The following is a 24,090-nucleotide window of genomic DNA, read 5'->3' on the forward strand; positions in this document are numbered from 1 at the left end:
TCCCAGTATTTGTGAAATTTAGTGAAGTCAACAAAACCATCAAACCTTTACGCTGATGACTATATTTCCAATTATATTACCGTTTCTCGTGTATGGGGAAAACTTTAACAAGGATTTTCATAACCGTTCTCTCTACAAAATATTATCAAAATTATTTGATCAAGGATGTGACGAACAACGCGAGCAGTAATTATGCGGCTGTGTAGAAATTTGCACATACAAAAATTTTAATAGGAAAACCTTAGAAACCTAGGAGTAAATGAATTTTAAAGCAATATGGCGGGAGGGTGTGAACTGAATTAATCTGGAATATGGTTGTCTTCTGGCTTGTAGCGGCGTGTAGTCTGGTACAAGTTTACCAATATTTCAGAGTTCCTTGCTGTCTTCATCATCAGGGTGATGAGAAACAAAGGACCTCTGAAGCGTTGGTAAACTTCAACCAGATTACGCGGCGCTACAAGCCAGAAGACAGACATCTTCACACTTACCGCCATGAGAACCTCACATCCTAGTGACGTAGGCTGGCTGGTCTTTGGGCTAAAAGTCGGATCTGAGATACGAAGAATATATACAACGCTTTGACGAATGCTGGGCACCCCTGTCGTATGCCTGTCGTGTGGGTGGGTTCCCATCTCACCACCGTGATGTCTGGGGGGGATACCCACGGAACACCAACTATATAACTATGTGTCTGTCTGGCCTGGGAAACACGAGCCAAGGTTTCTTTAATTTTCGCTTCAGAACTTCATGTTATTGTGGGTGCGTGGCTTACATTTCATCGCTTCCTCAAACACATGGTTTGATGAAGTCGTCTATCAATCACATTGTTACGTAAAGAGTGACTTATTAATATTGTGGCGACATTATGAGGAACTGAAGTACTGGCTTTCAAATATGGTGTCATTTTCCATGAAACATTGAACAGATAGGATACTGAAACTTTAATTACATGTTACTTGAGGGGCAGTTTTGAGGGAAATGGAACGGGAAGGCGGGTAACTCTGAATGATAGGAGCGTCAGTGAACAAACTTGTCTCTTCATCAACAGGGCCAACCAGCCAACCAACAGGTGACGGGTGCATTCAGAACCAAATATGTTCGTAATTTGTATGTGTAATTAATTTAATAATTTTCTTAACCTGTTCCATTTCAAAATGTTGTGTTCAAAATTTGCTGTCTGAACTTTCATGTGTAACTTTAAACTTATAAAATCTTTAGAAGTCGTAGGATTTGAGGTCCTCACGGCGCTACAACCCGGAAGACAGCCATCTTAGTTTTAGACATCTTTATTCGTTTTTATTTACATCTTCGCGTCTTTATTTTCCAAAAGTCTATAGATGAAGAAAATCATAATTTTACCTATTGTATTTATCGGGCGAATGAACAAAACTGCATAGCGAGCAGCTTTATAACGTCTGCTTTCGATAAGATGTTATGGAAATTAATCCTCGGACAATTAAATGCGCAGGGCATGTAGAAGAGATGGAAAATACACGCAAAAACGTAGTCGGAAAACTCAAAGGAAAGAGAATATTTCAGAGAATCAAGAGTAGATGGGAGGATACTTTGGGTGTGCTGATTAGATTCAACCAGCTAAGTGCTGGCTCCAATATCTGGATTTTGTGAATATGATATTACAATTTCAGGTTCTATAAAAGGCGGTTAATTTCTAGACTAGATAGATGCTAGTATCTCAAGAAGGACCTTGCTCAAAGGAACTATTAGTTCTAGTCATGACGTAGGCCATTTATAATATAATCCATGTATTTCAAAGCAGGAACCTATTCAGATATTACAATATTCATGATGTTGAGAAATATGGAATAAAGCGCGGAACATAGCTAAACTAATTTATTTCGAAGTTTTGTTATACACGTCATCTTCATAAGGAGGGTCTACGCCCTCCAACCAGCGCAAAGGGTTTCATAGATCCAAAGTGATATACTAGCCATACTGAAATACTTGCGACTAGAAACAATTCTGGAATAATTTAGTTACGAAGCCACAACGGTTATAATATTTCTAGCAATAAACGTTCTCAGCCCAGCTGCTATCTCCTACTTCACTGCCTTTATGCAAACACTGGTTGGAGTTTAAGACGCTCGTATTGGGCGCTGATGACGGCAAAAACATAGATGCCACAAAGAGGACACACATTTACACGCCAGTTAAGGGTGTTGGTCTAGAAACAACAAATAAGTAAATGGATGTACATTCGAAATAGGTGAGGTTTACGAACCTAATATCACTCAACATTAAAACGCGTAACACTGTACTTCTTACCTTATTTCATACGACTATGAAGCTTTTCTCTCGTCCTAAAAGAACAGGGGTGTTTGAAAACAAGGCGCTGTTGAAGATAATTGCATCTAAGAAAGGTGTGGCAACAAAGGACCACAGAGAATTACAAAATGAGACACTTCATAAGTGTTGCGCTTCTCCCAATGCATACTTAAAGAATGTGATGGACAGGGAAAATAACACGCACGGGAGAGATACGAACTGAGTAGCAGATCCATTGATAACATTAACTCGTGGGTATAGGATTATTCTAGTTAACCTATTTACTATTTGATTCTATTACGTTCAAAACTTCGAGTGCAAAATAGGCATGAAATTATGTGTAAAGCACTTGCTGATTCTGTCTTCTTCCTTCAACGTTGCAAGTCTGGCGTCTGGAAAGCGGGCTGCGACAATGACTAAGGAAAACTTTGCTTCCGGGAAAGAATATCAGCAATCCGACACTGAGCCTACAAATGTTAGACTGATGTATTTACTCACTTTGTTAGCGTCTCGAGCGATGACGTGTAGATGGTGCCCCCAACGTCGATGTGGACCGGCGCCGTGTAACGAGATGCAGCAGCGACGCAGGGGATCCCCGTGATTTTGTGGTTGTAGTTGAGGGCGGGAGGCGTGGGAGACGAAGAGTTGGACATGGTGGGCGATGTGGCGGGCGAACTGCTCGGTGAGAGCAACCTGGAATTAGATTAGCAACCAGTCGGGGCAAATGGCGAGCGCTGCTTAGCAGCTTACAAATTCTTGTTTTTTTTTCGAATTGGTTTGGGGGGGGGGGGGGGATGTCTACCAAACACACTGCAGGAAAACTGCGATATAAAAAAGATAAAAAGAATTAAACAGGCAGTTGAAAGACGGATTTTAAAGATTTCTTATTTTATGTAAGACTTGAGGTTCTCACAGCGGTGATTATGAAGATTTCCGTCTTCTGGGTTGTTGCGCTGTGTAGTCTGGTCGATGTTAACCAACGTTTCAGAGGTCATACTGCCTCCGTCATCAGGGCGATGACGGAGGCAGTATGACCTCTGAAACGTTGGTTAACATCGACCAGACTACACAGCGCAACAACCCAGAAGACTGAAATCTTCTTATTTTATGCTTGACAAACTGTAAACAACCAAAGGACTATAAGGGCATATACCAAACGACAGCCATCTTCACAGTACCTAGTTCAGAGTTAATATTACAACCTCGTCTGTTGTCAATTCCATCGTCCTGAAGGTTGTTAGATTCTATGAAGAGCTGACAAGCCACAACAACACGGTGTAGTCATCAAACAGACAAGGAAACGTAATTGAAATCTGAATTATCCCACACACATTGACTGTTTCGAAACCATGATATTAAATGAGGAACACCGACATTTTCAGTTTGTGGAATGTACCATATCTGCTATATTTTTAAAAATATGTTATGCCAATAAAACAAGCTACTCAGCAACATTTTTCACAAAACACTTCCTGTGCTTACATTTAATGATATTCTGATACAGTTAAATTAATAAATCTTTTTTAATATCTTCAATGGCTTACACTCTTTGGCTTCTGGACTGTCCATATTTTACAATGCTTTATTTTTGCTAATTTGCATACTCCACTGGAGGTGTAGTTAATTTATTTCAGAATAAAATCTTCAGCTCTATAGTACGTCCAACTATATATACCAAGTGTAAAGAAACATAAATTAATCTTCCCTGAACTTCGCTAAACAGTGAGTACCCCATATTGAACATATTTTGGATAAAAGAGACATTAATGAGAAATTTGTTATGCACAAACATTGTGCAATATTAGTCGAGTTTGTTAAGAATATTAATCTGAACTTCAAATGAAGCAAAATTAATTATTCAAGGCATAAACAAAGCAAGTTTACTCACTCGCTAACTTGTCCTATAGGCCTCTAATAGCTACCAATTACCCAATGACCAATTTCGGAACTGAAATCTGGAGACCAAACGATATGACTCTCCCCAATGTGCATTAAAATTTTATATTTTTTGCAAAGAATGCGTAAGGTATGTATACGCATGTGTTAACAATCTTTAACACTTCAACCTCAACGACTGGTCGATCTTACCTCATTTTGATCTGAGCACTGGGAAACATGGTCCTTGATGATGTCAGATCTTTAGGCTCTTTGCCATCTGCGTCGCCACGAATTTCACATTTTCTCCTGCGAAAGAAATAAACAAAAATGAATGCTTATTGTTGTCACACATGCCAAGACTGTAATCACAAAACGATCTTGAAGTAGAATTCCATTAACTATGATTCGGCCTTTATCTATGCTATAACATTTATGCAGAGACGTAACTTAAGATAGTAGGACTGAAGATCGTCATCTTCTGGGCTGTTGCGTTGTGTTGTCTAATAGACGTTTGCTGGCGTTTCAGAGGTGCTTGCTACCTCCATCATCAGGGCGACCGCCCTTGAATCGTTGGTAAACTACTATCAGACCACTTACCGCAACAACCCCGCCGCGCACGAAATCATACCCGATTGTTGAAAGTTTAAATAAAAGCTTAATATTCATATAATTCTACATCCGTACCTATGAACACAAAGAACATTTAATGGATGATATGCTCAATATGACATCCGTTCTGACGTGCAGCTTCCGAAACACGAACGGCTACGTTCGTGATCACTCGACGGCACGTATCCTCCATAATTTCACCTCGCACTTAAACAATCAAAACCATGAGTTGTATTACTGAGGCTTTTTCTTAACCAGTTTTTCTTTACTGTAACGTTAGGGGTTTATGTCCGGGCCACTTCTGTCCACACCCATAGCGAGTAGGATATTGGTGTTTTATATATATATATATATATATATATATATATATATATATATATATGTTCATATATACGTATATATGTACCATTATATGCCCATCACTTGAAAGGGAAAAATGATCATTAAGCCATATACATCGTCACAGAAATGCGTATACACAAGTTTAATATTCTGTATTATAATGCGTATAAATTTTTTGGACATTCTGCATTTATAAGCTTCACACGTATTCTTCCAGAATTCTGTTTGTGAAATAAGAACACGTGTTATTAATCTTTGACACACACACACAAAATAACGTTTCTGGGAAACAAACATTAAAACTTAAGCTGACAATAAGCGGGTCATTTTTCTACGTCATTTATAATCTCTCTCCCCTCTTTCTACGATCTACAATCCTCTGGCACAGTACGAATGGCTGTTTCAAGAGCTTTCTATAGCCTCACCTCCGCCCTCACTCGCCTGTATATAAGTCAACATCATAGGAACGAGATGCGAGGTACTTTCAGATAATAACAATGTTGTACTTACGGCCCACTCTAGAATGCTCTGTGTTACAGGGACGCTGTTTCAACAATTTCGTTTCACTGTTAGAAGTTGTCTTGTAATGTTATATACCAGGATACATAAACGATCTCCCCCGCTTTACATATAAAATGCCGTTTTAGCTATCGCCAGTCAAATATAGTCGTAACGTATGTGTGTATAAGGAACGAGGAGTTTACACAGGAGAGTGGGTTAAAAATGAGAGAAGATAATTTGGGGGTTCTATGATGATGGAAAAGACCGGGCGGTAAGGCAAGGCATAACAGTCAAACGCTCTTGTCTTCTTTTTTTATTTCTAGTTGTACTATGGACCGCAGTTTCTCTACAACACGCATAAAAGGTAGGAGGTATCTAGCGTCCGTGTGTGTATGTGTGTAATTTAGCCACCACACTGCTGAGTTTCGTATCTCAATTAATGGAGTTGTGTTTGCTTTTTGGAAGTTGCGCTTCTGCCAGTAACCAGCCATCGCTCTCTTTCTGTCCTGGAACCCCTGCAGACGATGTAATTGATGGCTTGCAAGTCAAGAGAATTGTTTGGAAAGGATCCAGAAATATCCAGGATCGTTTAACATGCATTAAAATATTTGTGAATTTCAATTAAGGAGAGTACTTGTTTTGAATGTAACTAGCTACAGTGCTGTTTGGTATAGAATTGCTCCAAACACATTATTTTTTAAGCGTCTGTTTCGGAGTTTAAAACGGTTTATTCTTCAATTTTTTAAACAAACTATAATGGTATAATGTAACGACTTTTATTATGATAACCTTACATATATTGCTATCAATAAAAAGGCATTAAAAGGGCATTTGTTGTGTCTCATTGTTTTGTGTCTTATTGTAGGACCACTGCCACCGGGTAAAAACCCATTTGCAGTTAATAATAAATAATAATAATTTTCTATGTAGTGATCGGTTTATGCATTTTAAAATACTTCAAAGAAACAAAACAGCAATGGACGCAGACCACTTTATACGCTATAAATCTACTGTTTGAGAGACTGAAATAAATACTTTTTAATAAACTAAATCATTACATACGTAGTGAATTAAATATAGGAGTTCAAAAATGACCACTTTTAGCTTCGTGGCACTGACAATCGGCCATCATATTTGCTGCTGTATTACAGTAAAATTAAACAGGACGCAGAGGTGGATGATACTGACAGGCGCGAACCGAAGAACTCAGAGAAAAACCTGTCTTTGTACCATTTGTTCAGTATTAATCCCATGTGGATTTCCGGGACAAAAGTCGGGCTTCCACGGTAAGAAGCCGGCAGCTAACCGCCTGAGCTACGGCACGGTTAAGCTCGTCTGTTATTCACCACTCGACATAAGTACTAATATAAGGCCCAACTGCCTCAAGTCGGAAACTCGGCACTCTGCCCATGTCTCATGTTGTTCTCAGAATAAACAATGACACTTTCCCTAAACAATAAACAAGTGACATTCTGTAACCTGTGGCGCGGTTTAGAAGTCAATAACCGATTATTTAAAAAAAACGCTTTTAGGAGATTTCCAGAATAATTCTCAAACAGGGTAACAGAGCCTATGGCCTACATTAAAATCGTTCAGCAATTCTGACCTTTAATTAAATGGAACCGAGTCCCGTGGCTGTGTTCAGGCAGCTGGTTGCTGACCGCACATGGTAACAGAAGAAACACGATAATCCCCTCTTGTAGACGCGAGCATTTTCGAGGGAATAAATACAAAAATATAACAAAACTCTCATATAATTATGAGAGCTATGGTGTACACAAAACACACATATAATTAGCAAGCGATGCCCTCTGTGAGACAACAGAATTTCCTTTCGAACTCCCAGAAACCTTCCTTGGGAGAACGGATGGTGTAGGCATGGCATGTAGCACGCACGGGAAAGCTGAGCAATGCATACAAAACTTCCTAGACCAAAAACCTTTAATGGAAGAATCCGTGTGGGTGTGTAATAGATTAATCTGGCTTGGAAACAATTATGATATGGGCTTCTTTTAAATAGGTTCATAGACCTTAGGACTCCGTAAATGATGAGCAAATTCCTTACCTTCTGAGCAATTATCATTTCCTAAAAAGGACATTATCTCATGGAATTAATTCCGGCATTGCAGATGCTACAAGCGTATGTGCTTCTAATCTGTGTACATTTAAGTCATTTCTTATACTAAATAAGAGGTGAATTTTCAATCCAATATCTACCTGGTACAGCCATTAGCTAATTCTTCGCATAATTTGTACCCCTACTTTCATTTTTCTGCGTTGAACCTCGTGTCATACTTTTCTACAGTGAAGCAGGACCTGTAAGATATATAATGCATTTATTTCTTTTGCAGAGTATTGCTCCTTTCTGGATTTCTCTCCGTCTCTGGCTGTTGTTAGACGATGACGTACGCCACTGTATCGTTGCTTGGAAAACATTAAATGCACAAAGCAACCTCTAAGCGGAGATAAATCACTGAATAGAAACTCAGTCAGCAGGAATATGTATTCATAACACTGTTGTAATAATAAAAAAAATTCATTATTTCAATAGCTACAGTTAATTTTAAAAACCCTGGCGAAGTGTGTGTGCATCGCATGTAGCCTACTTTGTATCCTCTATTCCTCACTGAGCATATGTCATTGTTACGCGGATGTCGTATAGATATAATTATATATAGTATTAATCCGATTTCGTGCAAATCCATTTGCATGTTTACAGATTACACAATTCTCATAAAGTGTTCCTATTTATTTGTTCGTTTGTGGTTTATTTAACGATGTAGCCAATACCTCAGACCATACACAGTCAACTAATAGGATTATTAGTACATTCATTAATTGTAAAGCATATTGAGAAAATTGGTCATTGCTCAATAAGAGTGAGATATTATCCGGCACTTCCCACGATGGATTGAGAGAAATTACGAAAACAGTCAGCATATCCTGTTTATGTGCTGAGAATTGTGGTCATCAGTCTGCACGTTCAACCAACCCATGAATTCTGATTAAATTTAGCGCAGGAAATCTACAAAAATTACGGAGGAAATAAGAAATAAATCCTGAATTCCGGTTTACAAATTCCAGACAATTGCTGCTGAACGTGAACTACACTATGAGAAAGACCGCCTTCTGAGCGCTCAGAAACGTCGGTTAACTTCTACGAGACTACAAGGAGCAGAATCCCACAAGGCTGTCATCCTCATACTCGTCGCCGTGAGAGTATGAAATCCCACACAAACTACATTAACCCTGTCCAAACAGTTAAACATTATCTGGCATACTTAATATTGCTTGTTGGAAGACTCACTTTAATTGGGCGTGTAAATGCATTTCATATCGCTCTGTCCAGACCCGAGGTTAATAATGCACGCAAAATTTACCTCCGCATTTCCTATATGCACTAATAGTTTTAACATTTACCTCGATACATACAGAGTCTAATAGAATTGAGTAGAAGAGTGGTAAGGTCTACTACAATTAAAAGGAGACATAGCCTATCTTCACAAATACAAATGACTCAAGATACGCTATAACGGAGCGTTTATTTTTAAACGGTGATCTTCTGCGTTCCATTATACCTGGAACATTCCTGACAATAAACAATTAGTAGACAGGTGTTACGGCGACGAAGACTGCAAATTCAGTTCCCTGTATGTGCTGGAGTGTCTTTTGATGTCGACGTTAAAAAGAAAGAAGTTTAAGAAATAATGTTCAGAAATGGTGATGATGAATACTGGAACTAGCAATGTGAAGAACTGCCAATTAATTGTGAATGTGGGTTCGCCCTGTGATGTGCAACACGTGACTAGACCTGAGGCTGTCCGAATGCCAGGTAGTCAGCTAACGATGCGACCATCGCACGACCAAATCTTTCAGATTACGTATCACAAATTTTTTAAATGCTCACACGGTGTTTTAAATTTTAACACTATACACCGCAGTACACTGTTGTAAACCATTCAGAGTCACAATTGGCTATTAAATTTCTCATAATAATGTCGCGTGACGCACGTCTCCAGGCAGCAGTTTATACACGAAATTCAGGAACATCAAGTGCAAGAGGTTAAGCAAATATTAGACCACACACGTAGTGAAAACGTACTAAATTTATTTTGAATTTTCTTCTCCATCCTTATGACTGGGTCTCAAGTTATTTAATTCTTTTACGGCGACGCCAATCTAAATAATATTTAAGAATTCGGTCCGTACCGCAAAGGAAACAACACTCTACCATTTCAAAGATCAGCTGGTAAAAACGGTTTAAGGAAATATACCCTTCTTACACTGAGAATCGCAAAAACGCTAAGTGAAAAATGCAGAGTCTATTTTCCGAAGCTGATACACGATCAACTGGACAATAAATCCTTCGTCTTCTGTGAAACTTGGGGGTCCATTGTGATGTTCGCAGCAGCCAGCCACTGGACTCTTTCCTGTGGCTCATGAAAGCGATCCTCACCCTTACACCCTATTTAAGACACATCTTGTTGTTCTGTGCACGTAAGCCTCCAATTTTCGAGGCGCATATTATGAAAGATAACCCGAAATTGCTCAGCACACTAACCGGAGTCGACTCCTGGTAAGGGCAATGAATTTTTCTTCAATATCATTCTGTGTAGGTGGGATATGGGATTCGGGTCGGGATTGATTCAGAATGTGTTGCGACTTCCGTTTCCAGCGTTTAAAAGGCCGGAACGTGACGCTGACTACTCGCCACCATCTAATATCAATTCGCTCCAGGACGTCTTCATGGCGTGGTACTTGTGTATACAGACAGACAACACTACCGTGAATATGCTATACAGCGTCGAACGTGAGTCTCTTCGGTTAATGGGTCACTGCAATCTACAGCTTCTATCCAAAACACCTTTTTAATATGCCCAAAATTTAAATAAATAAAGTGACGCGTAATTAATGTTTTATGCACAGTAATATCAGGAGTGTGATGATTAAGTATGCGATTATTGATTTATATTTGTAGCAAATACACATGATCAATGTGACATGCAAAACCGCAAAGAACACGTTTGGGAACCATCAGTACTCCGGAATTGAATGCACCTTCCCTCTCTTTACTTCGAGTCTAGAGCCTTCGAATTCTCTCTAGTTACTGTGGCATCGCCCGTTCAGAATCTCCATTTGCTTTTTAGCAACACATCACCTCCCCCCCCCCTCCGACAAACGTATACTCTTAGGGACATCGCGTACGTACAGCTGACGGAACCTAGAACATCCCAACCAAAATCAGTACCCTGAAACAATCATTTGCTTGAGAGTGGTTACTGTTTTTTGAGAAAAGTGGCTTTAACAAACATACGTACAACGTTCTCTAGAGACGTGGTGCATACCTGCCCTTAGAACACGGCTTCTTGGTGAAGGATTATCGGTCGTCACTATCGAGTACTAAAGCAAGCATTTGGGGAGTCCGCAATGGGTCGTGTGGCATTCACGTTTTAAAAATGGCCGAACCTCTGTCGATGATGACGAGCGTTCTGGACGACCATCTTCGAGCACAACGCCCCAAAATGTTACGAAGATTCGGCAGGCCATTCACGAAGATCGACGTCGTACCATCAACGACTTGTGCGACATTGTTGGGATAGACTATGGGACCTGTCAGTTGATTCTAAATGAAGAACTCCACATGCGACGCATCATGACAACGCGCCAGCGCACACCGCCCTCAAAGTTCGGCAGTTTTTTGGCCTCAAACACCATGGCCGTCATCCCGCACCTTCCTTATTCGCCGTGTGACTTCTTCCTCTTCCCAAAGATGAAAATTCAGCTAAAGGGAAGGAGATTTGAGACGACAGAAGAGATTCAGGCAGAATCGCAGATGGTGCTTGACAGGCTGACAAAGAAAGATTTCCAGGGATGCTTCCAGGCTTGGCAGCGGCGCTGGGATCGTTGTGTTCACTCCCAGGGGAACTACTTCGAGGGTGATGGATGAATTTAATACCTGAGATAAGTGTACGGGTTTTTATAGGCGCAGTCTTGAAACTTTCCGATCGCACCTCGTAGTTAGATTAACCTTGAAGGGCTTAATGAGTACAGTGATGACTACGGGGGTTCAATTTCCAGCAGGGGCAAAAATATTTTACCTCTTCGCCGCGTCCAGTTCTACAATGGAACCATCTTTCGTCCTAATTTACCATTCACAACTTTCCTGCAACATCCATGGAGATGAGAAATGGCCAGATCTAAAAGAACCAGATGCAAAGAGGGGCCACAAAAACAGGGGTGCACTAAAATTTAATATTTCAGTGGTATAAACCCTTAGTAAAATAGCACCACGCCATGAATACTTACCATACTCTGCGCATTCTTAACTTCGATGCTAGATAGACGTGTGGTAAGATTCACGCTCCAGCAGCTTTACAGCATTGGAAGCAGCAGCTGAAGCTATTCTGGACTAATAATCTCTGTCGGGATTTTAATACCGGTCGCCCAGCCCGTAACCAATCGTTTTACTGTCAAACAATCCCGGCTCATCTAGTTCAAAATCAAGGCGGCTGTTACACCATATGACCTGTCCAGTTTATTATTTAATGTTTGATTGTGCGTGTAGAGCATGTTCGAAGCCTTTCACATACTTTGCTTATTATCTGTAGGGGTCCCCACCCGCTCGATCTCTCACGTTGCTCTCTTACTGCACAAAGCAGCACCCCCCCGGGCACTATAGGCCAATTATTGTTCCAAACCCCATCCTGGGCCCAATTCTTGGCGCACCAAGTTGCCTAATCCCGCACTGCTGCTGCATACATTTATACGGCTAAACCAGATTTTAGAATCGTAGCATACCGGCGCTTGGGGCATGACCCCGAGGCTATCGTCTTCTGTCTGCACTAACCTTCTTTGACGAAATAAGTATCCTAAGTCCAGAAAAGTTTTTATGTGCATACAAACAAAAAGAAATGTAGGAATTTGAATAATGCAGAATATTTCTTCCGTCTCGGACACGTTTCTATTCGAGAATTTTTAAATAAAAACATTTACAAAGATGGCCGTCTTCTGGGTTGTTGCACCGAGTAGTCTGGCAGAAATTCACCAGCATGTCAGAGGACCTTCGTGCCTCCATCATCAGGGCGATAAAATGTCGGTAAACTTCTACCAGACTATACGGCACAGCAACGCAGGAGACAGCCATTTACGAACTCACTGCCGTGAAAATCTCAAATCATTCTTAAAAGCATTTACATGCTACAAATCTCGTAGATTTGTGACTAAAATCATGCATCAAAACCTTATGCATTGTACTGCTATTAAGCAGTGACATTACACACGGTCAAGATTTTCTCACTTCCTTACTTTTCTCTTTTCTTTTCTCGTCCCTTACTTTCTACACAACAACGGAATTACTTTGATCTTTTAGCAAATGATATGGTTGCCCTAAGTACAAGCCCCTTGAACATCTGTTAAGCTCCCGGGTCGGCAGCCATCGGCCTTGAGGTTGAGTGGACTCCAAATATCTCTGAACGTGACAGTGATTGTAGGATGAGGTTTTCACAGCAATCAGTGACAGTGATTGTTTCGTAGTCTATTTAAAATCACTCTTTTCAATTACAGTCTTTACACACCACATAATACGAACTGCACTTTGAGACGTGGTACGTTGGGACGGTGTCGTGGCCTATTTCAAAGGAAATATCGCGGTGTTCGTAAAAACTGGTGTCAAGACATCACTGCAGTTATCCAAGTGAGACTGAAGCCTGTGCATCCAGAACACGACACCGCTGAGCTTGACGGCGCTGCGGTGTGGTGTACGAAGTGTTCCAGGACAGCGCAGCGAGAACACACAAAACAATCTGCATATAAACTAGGGGCATGTGCAATTTGTTCTCGGACGCTTTGTGGTTCGAAAATTGGTTTTCTGACGTTTGGGCTACCTTGCACTATATGTGGAAGACCACACCGAGATGCGTATATGGACCGAATGCTGCGAGTTACACACGTACTATAAGTGAAACATTTAACGCGAAAATGTTCTGTTCCTACCTATCAGAAAACATGTCGTCTATACGTTACAAATAATGGTTGATTAATATTTAGGTAAACAACCACAACTCTCATTTGAGAAGGCTGGCACAGGACGGGGGGGGGGGGGGTGTTTGAATGTATTACACAGTAACTGCTGGGCTCCCTTTAAGAGATAGAACTGGACATTTTATTCCCCGATGTCTGCATCAGGGTGAGAGTTTTGTGTGCAATACCGGCCAACGTCGCAGAAGCACTGAGAAAATAAAGCTGGGCGATCCAGTGCGTCACGATCGTCTAGCGAGATCGGGAACACAGGCTTCAGAACTGCTTACAGCACGACGAACAAATTCCCACACAATGGCAAAGAATTTGTTAACAAGAAGGCAATGGCTTCCCAAGTTCTCGTCATTATTATTGTTATTAAAATATGTTTAAAGGTTTTCTAATACTTCTTTCATAAGCGGAATAAAGTTATGTAAACGTTGTTTCCTATGGTGGCTTAAATTTTTATACTTACATGTTATTGTATTGTTTTATCGAAGGGAAAGGGGGCCCTGTGGTCATATGCCCAACGGGCAGCGTTCGCGGTCCACGCGCGTTCTAAGTACCGGAAGATCAATAACTCAGCATTTCACCCCCACGCAGTGCAGGCCTATTTATGAATCAAGTTTATTCTCACAAATAGGGTGTATCGAACGACAACAAACATTAAATATATAGCGCCATTAATTCAGAAAGCTGGATAAATAAACGCATTCTTGCACCACCATTTTAAGTTTATTTAAAATGGTTAGGATATTTATGAGAGCACGATAACCACATGACCGTGGGTTAGAGCTCCGTCAAAGACACTGGAGCTTTTATATTTAAATAGTTGCTAAATTACATTTAAAGTACCCAGACTAATACAGCGAGCCACGCGACAATATATTCTCTGCTATTCCAGGAACGTTATAAAATTTAACACTGCGTCATCACTTCACCTTTACAATTATCGCATTCCCATATGAATGTTATGTTCCGGTTATCGGGATCAATCAAGCCTACGAGTCACCATGAGTTCGAATCATCAATACGTAGGTTAAAATCTAAAAATAATTCTGGCAAAAATTGGCCTCGAAACGCACTACATATATTTTGTTTCTGAACGCTGTAATGAATACTAGAATGGCCTACAATTTTAAAACAAATACTGAGAGCACATGTAATTAACGGATTAGGAAGGAAAAGAGAATTTTAAATGTCAACGAACGTGGAGAAAAAGAAATTGGAGTCGTAACAGTCTAATAAAACTAATAAATAAAGCTGTTGATGATGAAGTGTGTGTAGCGCAGTTGAGGACGACACAAGTTTCCTAAACAATACGTGAATCTTGGCTACAGCGGGAACCAGAAAGGAATGTACGTGTAACAAGACCACCTACCGACACGCCAGAACCAAACAACAGCCGAACCGGCTTAATATGGTATTTTAAGAGTCTCATCAATTTGAGCTAGCCAGTTATTTCAACTAAGGCAAAGAAGCAACCAGGTTCCGATACGAAAGCACACATGAATTAGTCATTTCTGTAACATAAATCTACCTCCCTCAGGCCCATTTAAGATTTCATGTTTCGAAACCATAACTCACATTATAACAGCACTGTACACAGTGAATTCGGAACAGAAAATTAATGTGTTAAACTTGAACAGTGGCGCAGAGATAAAATTAACTTCCATTTATTTATAAATGTTATGATATTCAAATTCCTTAACCTATGAATTATAATTTAAAACATACCCGAAATCAGTTGTGATAATATAATTTTCATTTCCTCCTTTTTTTGTTAATGAACTTCTTATTCACTGACGTTACTTCAAAACATCCCACATATATCAACTAGATGCCAAACATTCCGTTTCCGCTATGGTTCTAGAATTGTACTTTGAGGAAAAGTTGTTCCTGCGACCAAGTACTACGCCAAGAAGGCGCAGAAGTGAAGCTCCACGCATTCTTAAATGCCTTTAACACATTGGACTGAAGGCTTTTTGGACCGAAACCGACCTGAAGTTGTGACAAAAAAAAAGTTAAGGAATGTGAGAATAGCGTAATAATATGGCGCTCCAATATGTGAATGTTCTCCTAAACACAGCTGTTACAAATTGTTGTGGGGGGCTACTTGTCGTGTCCCGTTGCAATATATGCATCGTCTTTTCGAACAGCGCCGTTGACGTCAAACTTGTCTGGGGTTTTCTTACTTAGTTCGCGTACCACTCAACATTGGCTCGCGTACCATAGGTTGCGAAACGCAGATATAGATTATGGTCTTCTGGGTTTCTGCGTAGAATAACATTCCGACTGTGTGCTAGAATTTTGGAGGAACATTGTTCCTCCATCTTCAGCACACAGACAAACGCACATTCTATACATTACTCGTTCATTATATGAACTAACAAAAATGCAGAACAGGGTGTTAACACTATTTTGTTACATCACGTACCTGTAACTGCTAAAGTACGAAATTCTTTTAAGAATATTATGTGACAAATAAAAGTTCTAAAAAAAATTTCTTAATCGAAAGGTAGGAAAGGGAATGTAACTAACTGCAGGAGCCGCCACTGGTCCAATTACGTAGAGGGATGCTGAGCGCATAAACTGAGAGCACGCCCCAAACATTATTATAGGTGCGTTAGTGGCTACTAGTATTGCCATGTTTTTGTGCCCTAAATTAACACTCCATCACCAGAGCAGACACGCACGCAAGCTCCCGAACTAGTAGCTCCCTGCTAGAGCAGTCCACATCTGCACTTAGCGCGGGCCACGTAAACTCATCGGCTCTTTTTTTAATCTACTAGTGTCTCATCTATAACCTTCAACGTGAAAATACACGAAAATATATCCTCACCTTTTGCCTTATGTGGATGTGAAACTTGGTTTTCCCAACCGTAAAGTGAACATAAGACTAAAAGCTTCTGATAACAAACTTCTGAGGAAGTTATTAAACTTGAGAGATGGAAAGTAACAAAAGGAGTGAAGAAAAATTATACAATAAGGAGCTTAATAATCCTTCCAACTAATAATACCGTGGTTAATAAATCAATGAGTGTAAGCTGTTCGAACAGAAGAATCTAAAAAAAATCATACACGTTTTTGCCCGGAAAATTTTAACGAGAGATACGCCCTCAAACTGAATATAATCAAACTATTCCTGTAGGGGATAATAACATTTTGAGTTCCATATCAACAAGAAGTATTTTTTGCCGTCGAGTAGCTAATGAATAACTGGTTAGTGCTCAGTTAATCTATTTACTTAATTAAGAATTACAAAACATGGAGCAATTTCTAACAGTCTTTTATCACAGATCCCGAAGACTCAGCATCAGTAATACAGAAGCTCTTCTAAGGACACAATCAAGAGTCGGTTTCATCCACCTTTCATCCTTACAACACATTTCCTCAAACTCCATTTTTATGTTTTCCCCCAATTTCTCCTGAGTTTTATTTACTTAGTAAGTATTTATTTGTCATTTAAGCTGTTAGTAGCTCTGCATATGTAGAATAGAAGATCATATATAATGAACACTGAACTGGGAAGGATATATGGAAAGAAATAGTCCCGGCCTAATTTATGGTAACATCCCGGCATTTGCCTGGAAGGACTGAATATCTCTTGGACTGAGGAAAACCACAACAGTTCTCAGAATAGGCAATATCCAGTCAAGAATTTAACCTGGGACCTTCTGAATACGAAGCACGATTGCTAACAACCTGACCACGCTCAATTTCTCAGTCTTCCGGGTAGCCGTTTCAAAGACATGCCCCCCCCCCCCCCCTCCGTCACATACAAAAAACTGAGCACGCATATCATGTCTCCCCCATCTGAGCCACATTTCCTCGTAATTTTCCTATCCTTCCAATTCTTTGAGACCTGCATAAATTAGAACGCTTTCAGTCATGTAATTCATTCTTTTCAGGTACACACATACTTCCCCGAGCACTTTGTTTTGACACGTTTTAACAGCCTATATGTTCTTCGTCGACAGTAAACACGAGGTATTACACTTACGTACAAAAGTTTACTTTACGTTAAGTGCCGTTGCTAACCGGCTGCCCAATATCCCAACCCTTCAAATAAATGATGACAGCCCAGAAACGTTTTGCGGTCCGATGAAGAGTGAGTTGTATTTAGGAGTAGCAGAATGAGCTGCGATGATATTATGTCAAGGGCTGACATGGTGTTTCGAAATAAACGCATACTAAGTCTAAACTCGAACCTAGGCAAAATATGTCTTGAGACGTATTCTCCGCTTCCAATACATTTTATTTGTTCTTACGAAAATGAAAAGATAATCTGTTCGTCCACCTTTTCCAAAATTGTTTGCGTGCAAATATTTAATTTCGATGAAATTTTGTACTAGGAAGGGGAAGGATTTATGGTTTCATCTGTCTCAGTGAGTAAAGCGGCTGACTACGAACTGGTTGATCAGGGTTCGATTCCCGGTAGGGTGAAGTGTCCAGAATGGCATTCACTGCATTATTCGAATATTAACATACGTAAATTTTGTCCTCTAAATTAATTTTGAACGGCCACTTCATGCCCATAATACATTTCTGGGCTTATATCGCAAAATATTCTGATCGTTCGTATCCTTTAAATTGAAGTTTGAATCACTTCCTGGCGAGCGTTATAGCTTAGGCAGCCTGCTTGGATTATGAAATCTTCTTCCTTAAGAAGTCCGATTACGACATGTTTGAGTTTCAGGATAGACTTGGAGGAGGCAGGAAATACTTGACACTTCGGTCTGCATCTTTCAATCCTCATGTATTCGAACTACAGGCTGAGAGGCACCTGACAGTGGCCAAGAGGCTTACCGAGCTTGCTTCAAAAATTAATATTGTTCAGGTCTTAAGCATGCTCACCGGCCTTGTTCTTGACGTACAAAAATTATTTTAATAACATAAAATTGGATGAATCTGAAGGTTCTGGCAGTGATGCGTAACATTTGTACAACTGTTTTCTTGGACTTTGTCCATCGTCTAAATTATAATTAAAAACACAACTTTTCGGAAGTTTGATTTTGCTTCCGTCTTCAGGTAAAAAGAAAGACACAACTCTGTGGGAGAAATACGGAGTTACTGAATGTTACAGCTGGTGTAGTTAAGTTATATCGTTATCTGTTCTTCGCGAGAAGAGGAGCGTGTATGCTCTTGATCAGCTTCTACAGAAGTCGTTAGCAATACCTCACCATAACAAGCTTAGTTCCTTCACGTCGTGTAACAAACGTCACGATTCTCGCCCCCTGGTAAGATTATCCGTGCATTACTTTGAAAGCTAGCGTGATCATTCTATTCCCCTTTATCGTACGTCTCCACTCCTTTTTATCACTACCGCTAACCTCGGTTTTGTGTTACTAAAAGGCACTATACATCATTTTGCCATTTACTTCGTCAGACCTTCGACAATATATACTAACAATCTACTTTTATATTCCAATCGTTGTCACGTTTCGTGTCGGATGTGTTCTGGTGGCCTCTCTCGGCCTTTCAGAAGTTGAAAGCTTCAGAAGCAGCAATCTGAAGAGAGACGAGGATGCAAGCTTTGCAGAGTGGGTGCTGATACGAGGAACACTCGTATGGTTGAGTAGTTATGTCTGGTATCGATACTGGGGCGGTCCAGCGACCCTGTTCACATGCGTCGTTGAAAGTGAATACTTACAGACAGGTTATAAAGGTTATAGCACATTTTTTGAAAACAGAATTAATCACTAACATAATGAATCTAAAAATAATGAGATTGGAATACTTTTCTGAGACAAACAGCGATGCAGTACATACACTGTACCTGCAGCCCAGGTTCAATGCTCAAGTGCACACTTGGTCATAATCACGTTGACAAAGTAAAACACCACGGGCCCGTCCATGTCTGTCTGTCTACCTGTGTGTCGTCACACTGTTACAACAATGCCCTTTGATACCATCACTGCATTTTATATTCCCTTGGTTGCTATCTGACGTCACTGAGCGTAATGCAGCATAAAGAACACGTTTGGAAGTTCAATGTTCTCTACAAGAGTACGCCGTTTCAGTTATGTTCTATTGGCCATCACTGCCTTCTGACTGATTCTGGGGCCCATCCAGCCTCCTGATAAATGGGTGCCTTGGGTTCCCGGAAAGGAAGACGACAGGCACTTCAAGTCAATCGATCACCAAGTACCGAGGTTAAGAATGCGTTGAGCTTTACCTCAACTCTCCCTATGCACTTTCGTGGTTCTTAATTCCAGACACAATTTTACCTGTACGTTGACATGGCTAGTGCACCATAAACAAGATTTTCGAAAAATAGCTACTGCCTATCTTCCAGTGCTGATATGCCTGACATAATTGCATTTACGAGCCATATAAAAAAGTCGGTAAATCCAGCTTATGATATGAAGTAATTGCTATGGCACTTACTTTATGAGCGGAATGTCCAAAGTTTTGTTCCCGAGGCCGATCTAAATGCTCTTCAGTCATTCAAAGCAACTTCGGTGAACACACTGCCTGCATATCAAATTAATCACAACCGTGAACCACCGTAACTGTCAACCGACTAGCAAGCTCTCTGGTAGCAGAATCCAAAAGTTTAATCCACATTTTATTCATCCTAATACTGTAATTAACACGTGTCTATAAAGTCACAGCATCTGCAGTAAACAGGCAGAAACAAGAAATGTATAAGATATCTTGCTTTGAATGTTTCACAGGAAGAAGTAACTTAGTAGACATAATCGTAAATGTGAGGTGAATATTGGTAAGGTCGAAAAGGGTGGAATGGCGGGTTTATATTATGGCAATGATGGACTTTCGAGTTCCGTAACAAGAGGGGACTCTCTCGGTCCGTTTCATACGGCAAATGAAAAACGCTGGGCGATAGACATTATTCAGACAGTATAAATGATGACGTCATACTTCTGGGAACTCAAGTATTCTTGATTGGAGCATGCGCTAAACTTTGTGCTGCGAGACTAATTTCACCTGAGGTAGGCCTGCCACTGATCATTAGTAGTACAACAATTCTTAGAAAGACATTTGTACAAACAGCTTGTTCATTGAATTTAGGAAAGCACAAAACCGATTCGGTCCGGTTCTTGTGCAACGTATGTTAAAATGTATTATGATGATTCGATTAGATTTTATTCGCTTCTCTTGGTATATTGATTAGTGAATTAAATCTTGTTGGAATGGTAAAAAGTCAAGAACGTTACGACAGAATGCTGACAATAAATTAATTTGTTGACTCAGACACGGTGTGTATAGAAAGGATAATGACTTTTCAATAAACATGTACACATACGTTAGGTTTATGTATTTACAATCCTTCACATAAAAATTAACCAAATCTGAATACCGATGACATGCAAGAAACAGTTCGCTCTCGGTGCTTCATACAGGCTCACTAGTTCTGATGGTTCTGAGATGCACAACTATGGTCAGGATAAATAGGGCTGTTGTCTGGGATGCTGAGCCGCGTAAGAAATGACGGGGATCAGAGTTGCTTGACTTCCTTATGAGGTTTTCAAATCTACAAACGTAGCGTAGAACAACCTCCTCCCCCACCCATCAACATCCCAGCAGACAGCCATCCTCACACTAGTGGCCGTAAGAACCTGAAATCTCACCTATGGGCAGGATGCTACAGACTGTTTGTTGCCTTCATAAGCAGCGCATTGTGCTGCTGCTGGTGCCAGCCGACAGAATTATACCGGCTCTGAGATCACTGACTTCACGGGTTTCGTGCAGTTCCCGAAGATGAACTATTGAATTGACCCCAGAGAGACAGCGAATCGAGAATCGTGACGCAAACAGAGAATTGAAACCGTGCTGTTACAGTAATCAGACTGAGATGTCGGCCGCAGTCTCATAGAGAACTGCTGATTCCAGATGAACTATAATCCCATTTAAGTTTGGAATGCTTACATCTGTTTCGTGAAGGCAGTCAAGACCCAAGCTTGGTAACCTAAAAAATCTTGTTAAAGACTGTCCCTATTGTAGGTTTATTCACGGAAACGTCTGACGACCGCACTTCAGAACCTCTGGTCTTAATATTTAAGAAGGACACACACGTACTTCAGTGCGTACCCTTAATCATAAAGGTATAAGAAACCGATAAAGAAAGGACAGTAGAAAAGGAAAAAAATCAGAATGAAAAAATAAAGAGGGGAAAATAATTATAACGGTAATGACAAATAGTGAGTGTTATCTGTATTGTTGCATAATAATATTTCTAGATATGGAGATAAAACGCGTCGAATCACTTAATCATCTATTGCTATGGAATTGGTGCTGCTTGAATGTCATTAAGATCCATCACACATCGGCGGCGTTAAATTTCATTAGCGAATTAGTTGCAGTGCGATAACCTGTCTTCGCCGTCAAGGAACCACATTTGTTGTGTCCATGCCACGCCTTAAACTAACAGTGCAACTGCTCGTGATACAAATATTTGTCTATATAATTCTCTAAAACAGGAAAATGAAAAACGCATACGTTTTCTCCAACTAGAAACATGTTTTTAATTATAAAATATAACGTAGGTGTCGTTGTTCATGTTAGGACTGTCAGTTATATAGGACTTGCTACTTACTGTCAAATTACACCACAAATATAATAGCGTTAACACAACATATAAATAATGTGATCCTGTAACATGGGACAAAATATTGATACCGAATAAGGGAAAGCCACCTTCATTAGTATCTACACGACAGGCCGTATGTTGGACTAGATGTCTGATACAGATGATAGCCAATATTACAAAGGATATGTTTGTTTCTTTAGATATAAATATCACACATGATTTAAATACATGTCGGTTTTAACATGCTTACAACAAAAGAGATAAATATAATATGTAACTAATTATGATATCTATAATCTTGAGTGTTTTCCCCCCGCTTGTAATCTAAGATACTAACAATAATTTTCAGACGCGACAGAATATACTGATTAAACTGTATCAAAGCCATTTTAAGAGTTCCATAAAACCATAATAGATAAGATGGGAAGAACATGTAGCACTCATGAGGTTGATTTGAACCGCACACAGAATTATTTGGGAAACCATTTCAAAGACGTATGGTTATGTGGGGGAATATTATTTATAAGGATATTAAATAAATAAGTATGTAGCTTAAATTCATCTGGCTCAGGATGTGGTACAGTGGCGGTCTCTTATGAATACAGTATTAAACCTTAAGGACCCTTAAAAGGCGAGGAGCTGCTGACTAATTTAGCTACTGTTAGCTTTCCAGGAACGAATCCTACAAATTTTAAGTACAGACAATATTTAATACACGGTTTATTTCATATTTCACAAGAAAATAAAGTTGCATGTTTGTCAAGTATCTATTACCATTTACCATTTAATAATCCTATACATTGTCACTGACAAGTTCGCTCGCCCTCCATGTTGTTATTACTATAACTATTACGCGATTGCATTGGCCCCCCAGTGGCAAAACGTTTAAAGTTTCGTTAAAATCGGCAAACTGGTTCAAACATTGAAATTATGACGCACGTAAGCCTACCTTCTTAACCAAGAACTACAATGTAATTTCAGATAGGATCTTGGCGCATTCACCCTCCTATCCAGAATTCATCTAGGATAAAGCAACCGGGATGTGAAGTTAAATACTCCCATCTAACACCGATGTTATGAATGCGTGGAGCTGTATCTCCACTTATTCGCACGTCTGCCTTGCCGTGACGATCACATGTGCACACGGGACAACATTACCTTAATGTTATGTACGTAAATAAGGATTCATCCCAGAATTAAAAACTTTACGACAGTTTTCATGAAACGTAACATTAAAAGTTTCAACGTGTGTAGGAATGCATCAGTGTCACGTCGCAGCGTCCCGTCTACCGGAATACTCTGATGCCGGGAAGCTGCAACTGGACCATGTCTTGCCATACGAACTACTCTTGCGATATGTCACGTCCTGCCGGTCTGTGTCCGTCGTCGCTGGACAGCATCAGCCAGCGACTGGGATTTCTTGAGGAACATTTTTAACATCTAATGTTTGTGTCCTTGTGTGTGGAAAACAAAACGTCAAGAGTATTCAGGTATAAATGTCAATGTTAAGAACGATTTCCTGGTGCTGATAAAGATTTTATGGACAAGAAAATCAACAACATCAAGATAAAATCAATATAAGCTTTGAACAAACTGCAGGCATGTTAACACAAGTAAGTACAGAATTTCTACTACTTAACTCTGTCTGCTTCAGTGTATGGTATCAGCCTATCTTCTGCTGTGTTTCAAGTATCATGAAGCTGTATCCTGATACGTGTATCAACTCTTGAAGACCATTCCAGATATATAAACAACATTTTCTGGATGCAGCAGTTTAAAATAGTTTGTTACCGATATATCAAAATTCTGTTTTACTGAGATATACCTACCGCTAAGTTTTCATCAAGGAAAATATAACCAAAGATGCCAGTCAGTAGCGTCAAGTGTTAATGAACGATGACGCTGAA

The 24,090-nt window shown here is 40.0% G+C and overlaps 1 protein-coding gene across 4 annotated transcripts in view; it reads right to left on the bottom strand.

Annotated features, from left to right (window-relative positions):
• Window positions 1-24,090, bottom strand: part of twz (BTB/POZ domain-containing protein twz) — a 141,500-nt gene that overhangs the window by 12,704 nt on the left and 104,706 nt on the right. For 2 of the 4 annotated variants that reach the window (XM_087346605.1, XM_087346606.1), the window contains exons 2-3: window positions 4,372-4,467; window positions 2,782-2,958 (exon numbers count right to left, since the gene is read on the bottom strand). In XM_087346605.1, the coding sequence (XP_087202731.1) occupies window positions 2,782-2,958; window positions 4,372-4,400 (206 nt within the window). In that variant the 5' untranslated portion in view covers window positions 4,401-4,467. Of the gene's footprint in view, window positions 1-2,781; window positions 2,977-4,371; window positions 4,468-24,090 lie in introns of all 4 variants that reach the window. The other 2 variants (XM_087346603.1, XM_087346604.1) reach the window with 1 other exon arrangement.

The sequence above is a fragment of the Zootermopsis nevadensis genome, unplaced genomic scaffold (assembly GCF_977971745.1).
Source record: "Zootermopsis nevadensis isolate Lab colony 2312 unplaced genomic scaffold, Znev_1.0 Znev_ptg000010l, whole genome shotgun sequence".
NCBI lineage: Eukaryota > Metazoa > Arthropoda > Insecta > Blattodea > Termopsidae > Zootermopsis > Zootermopsis nevadensis.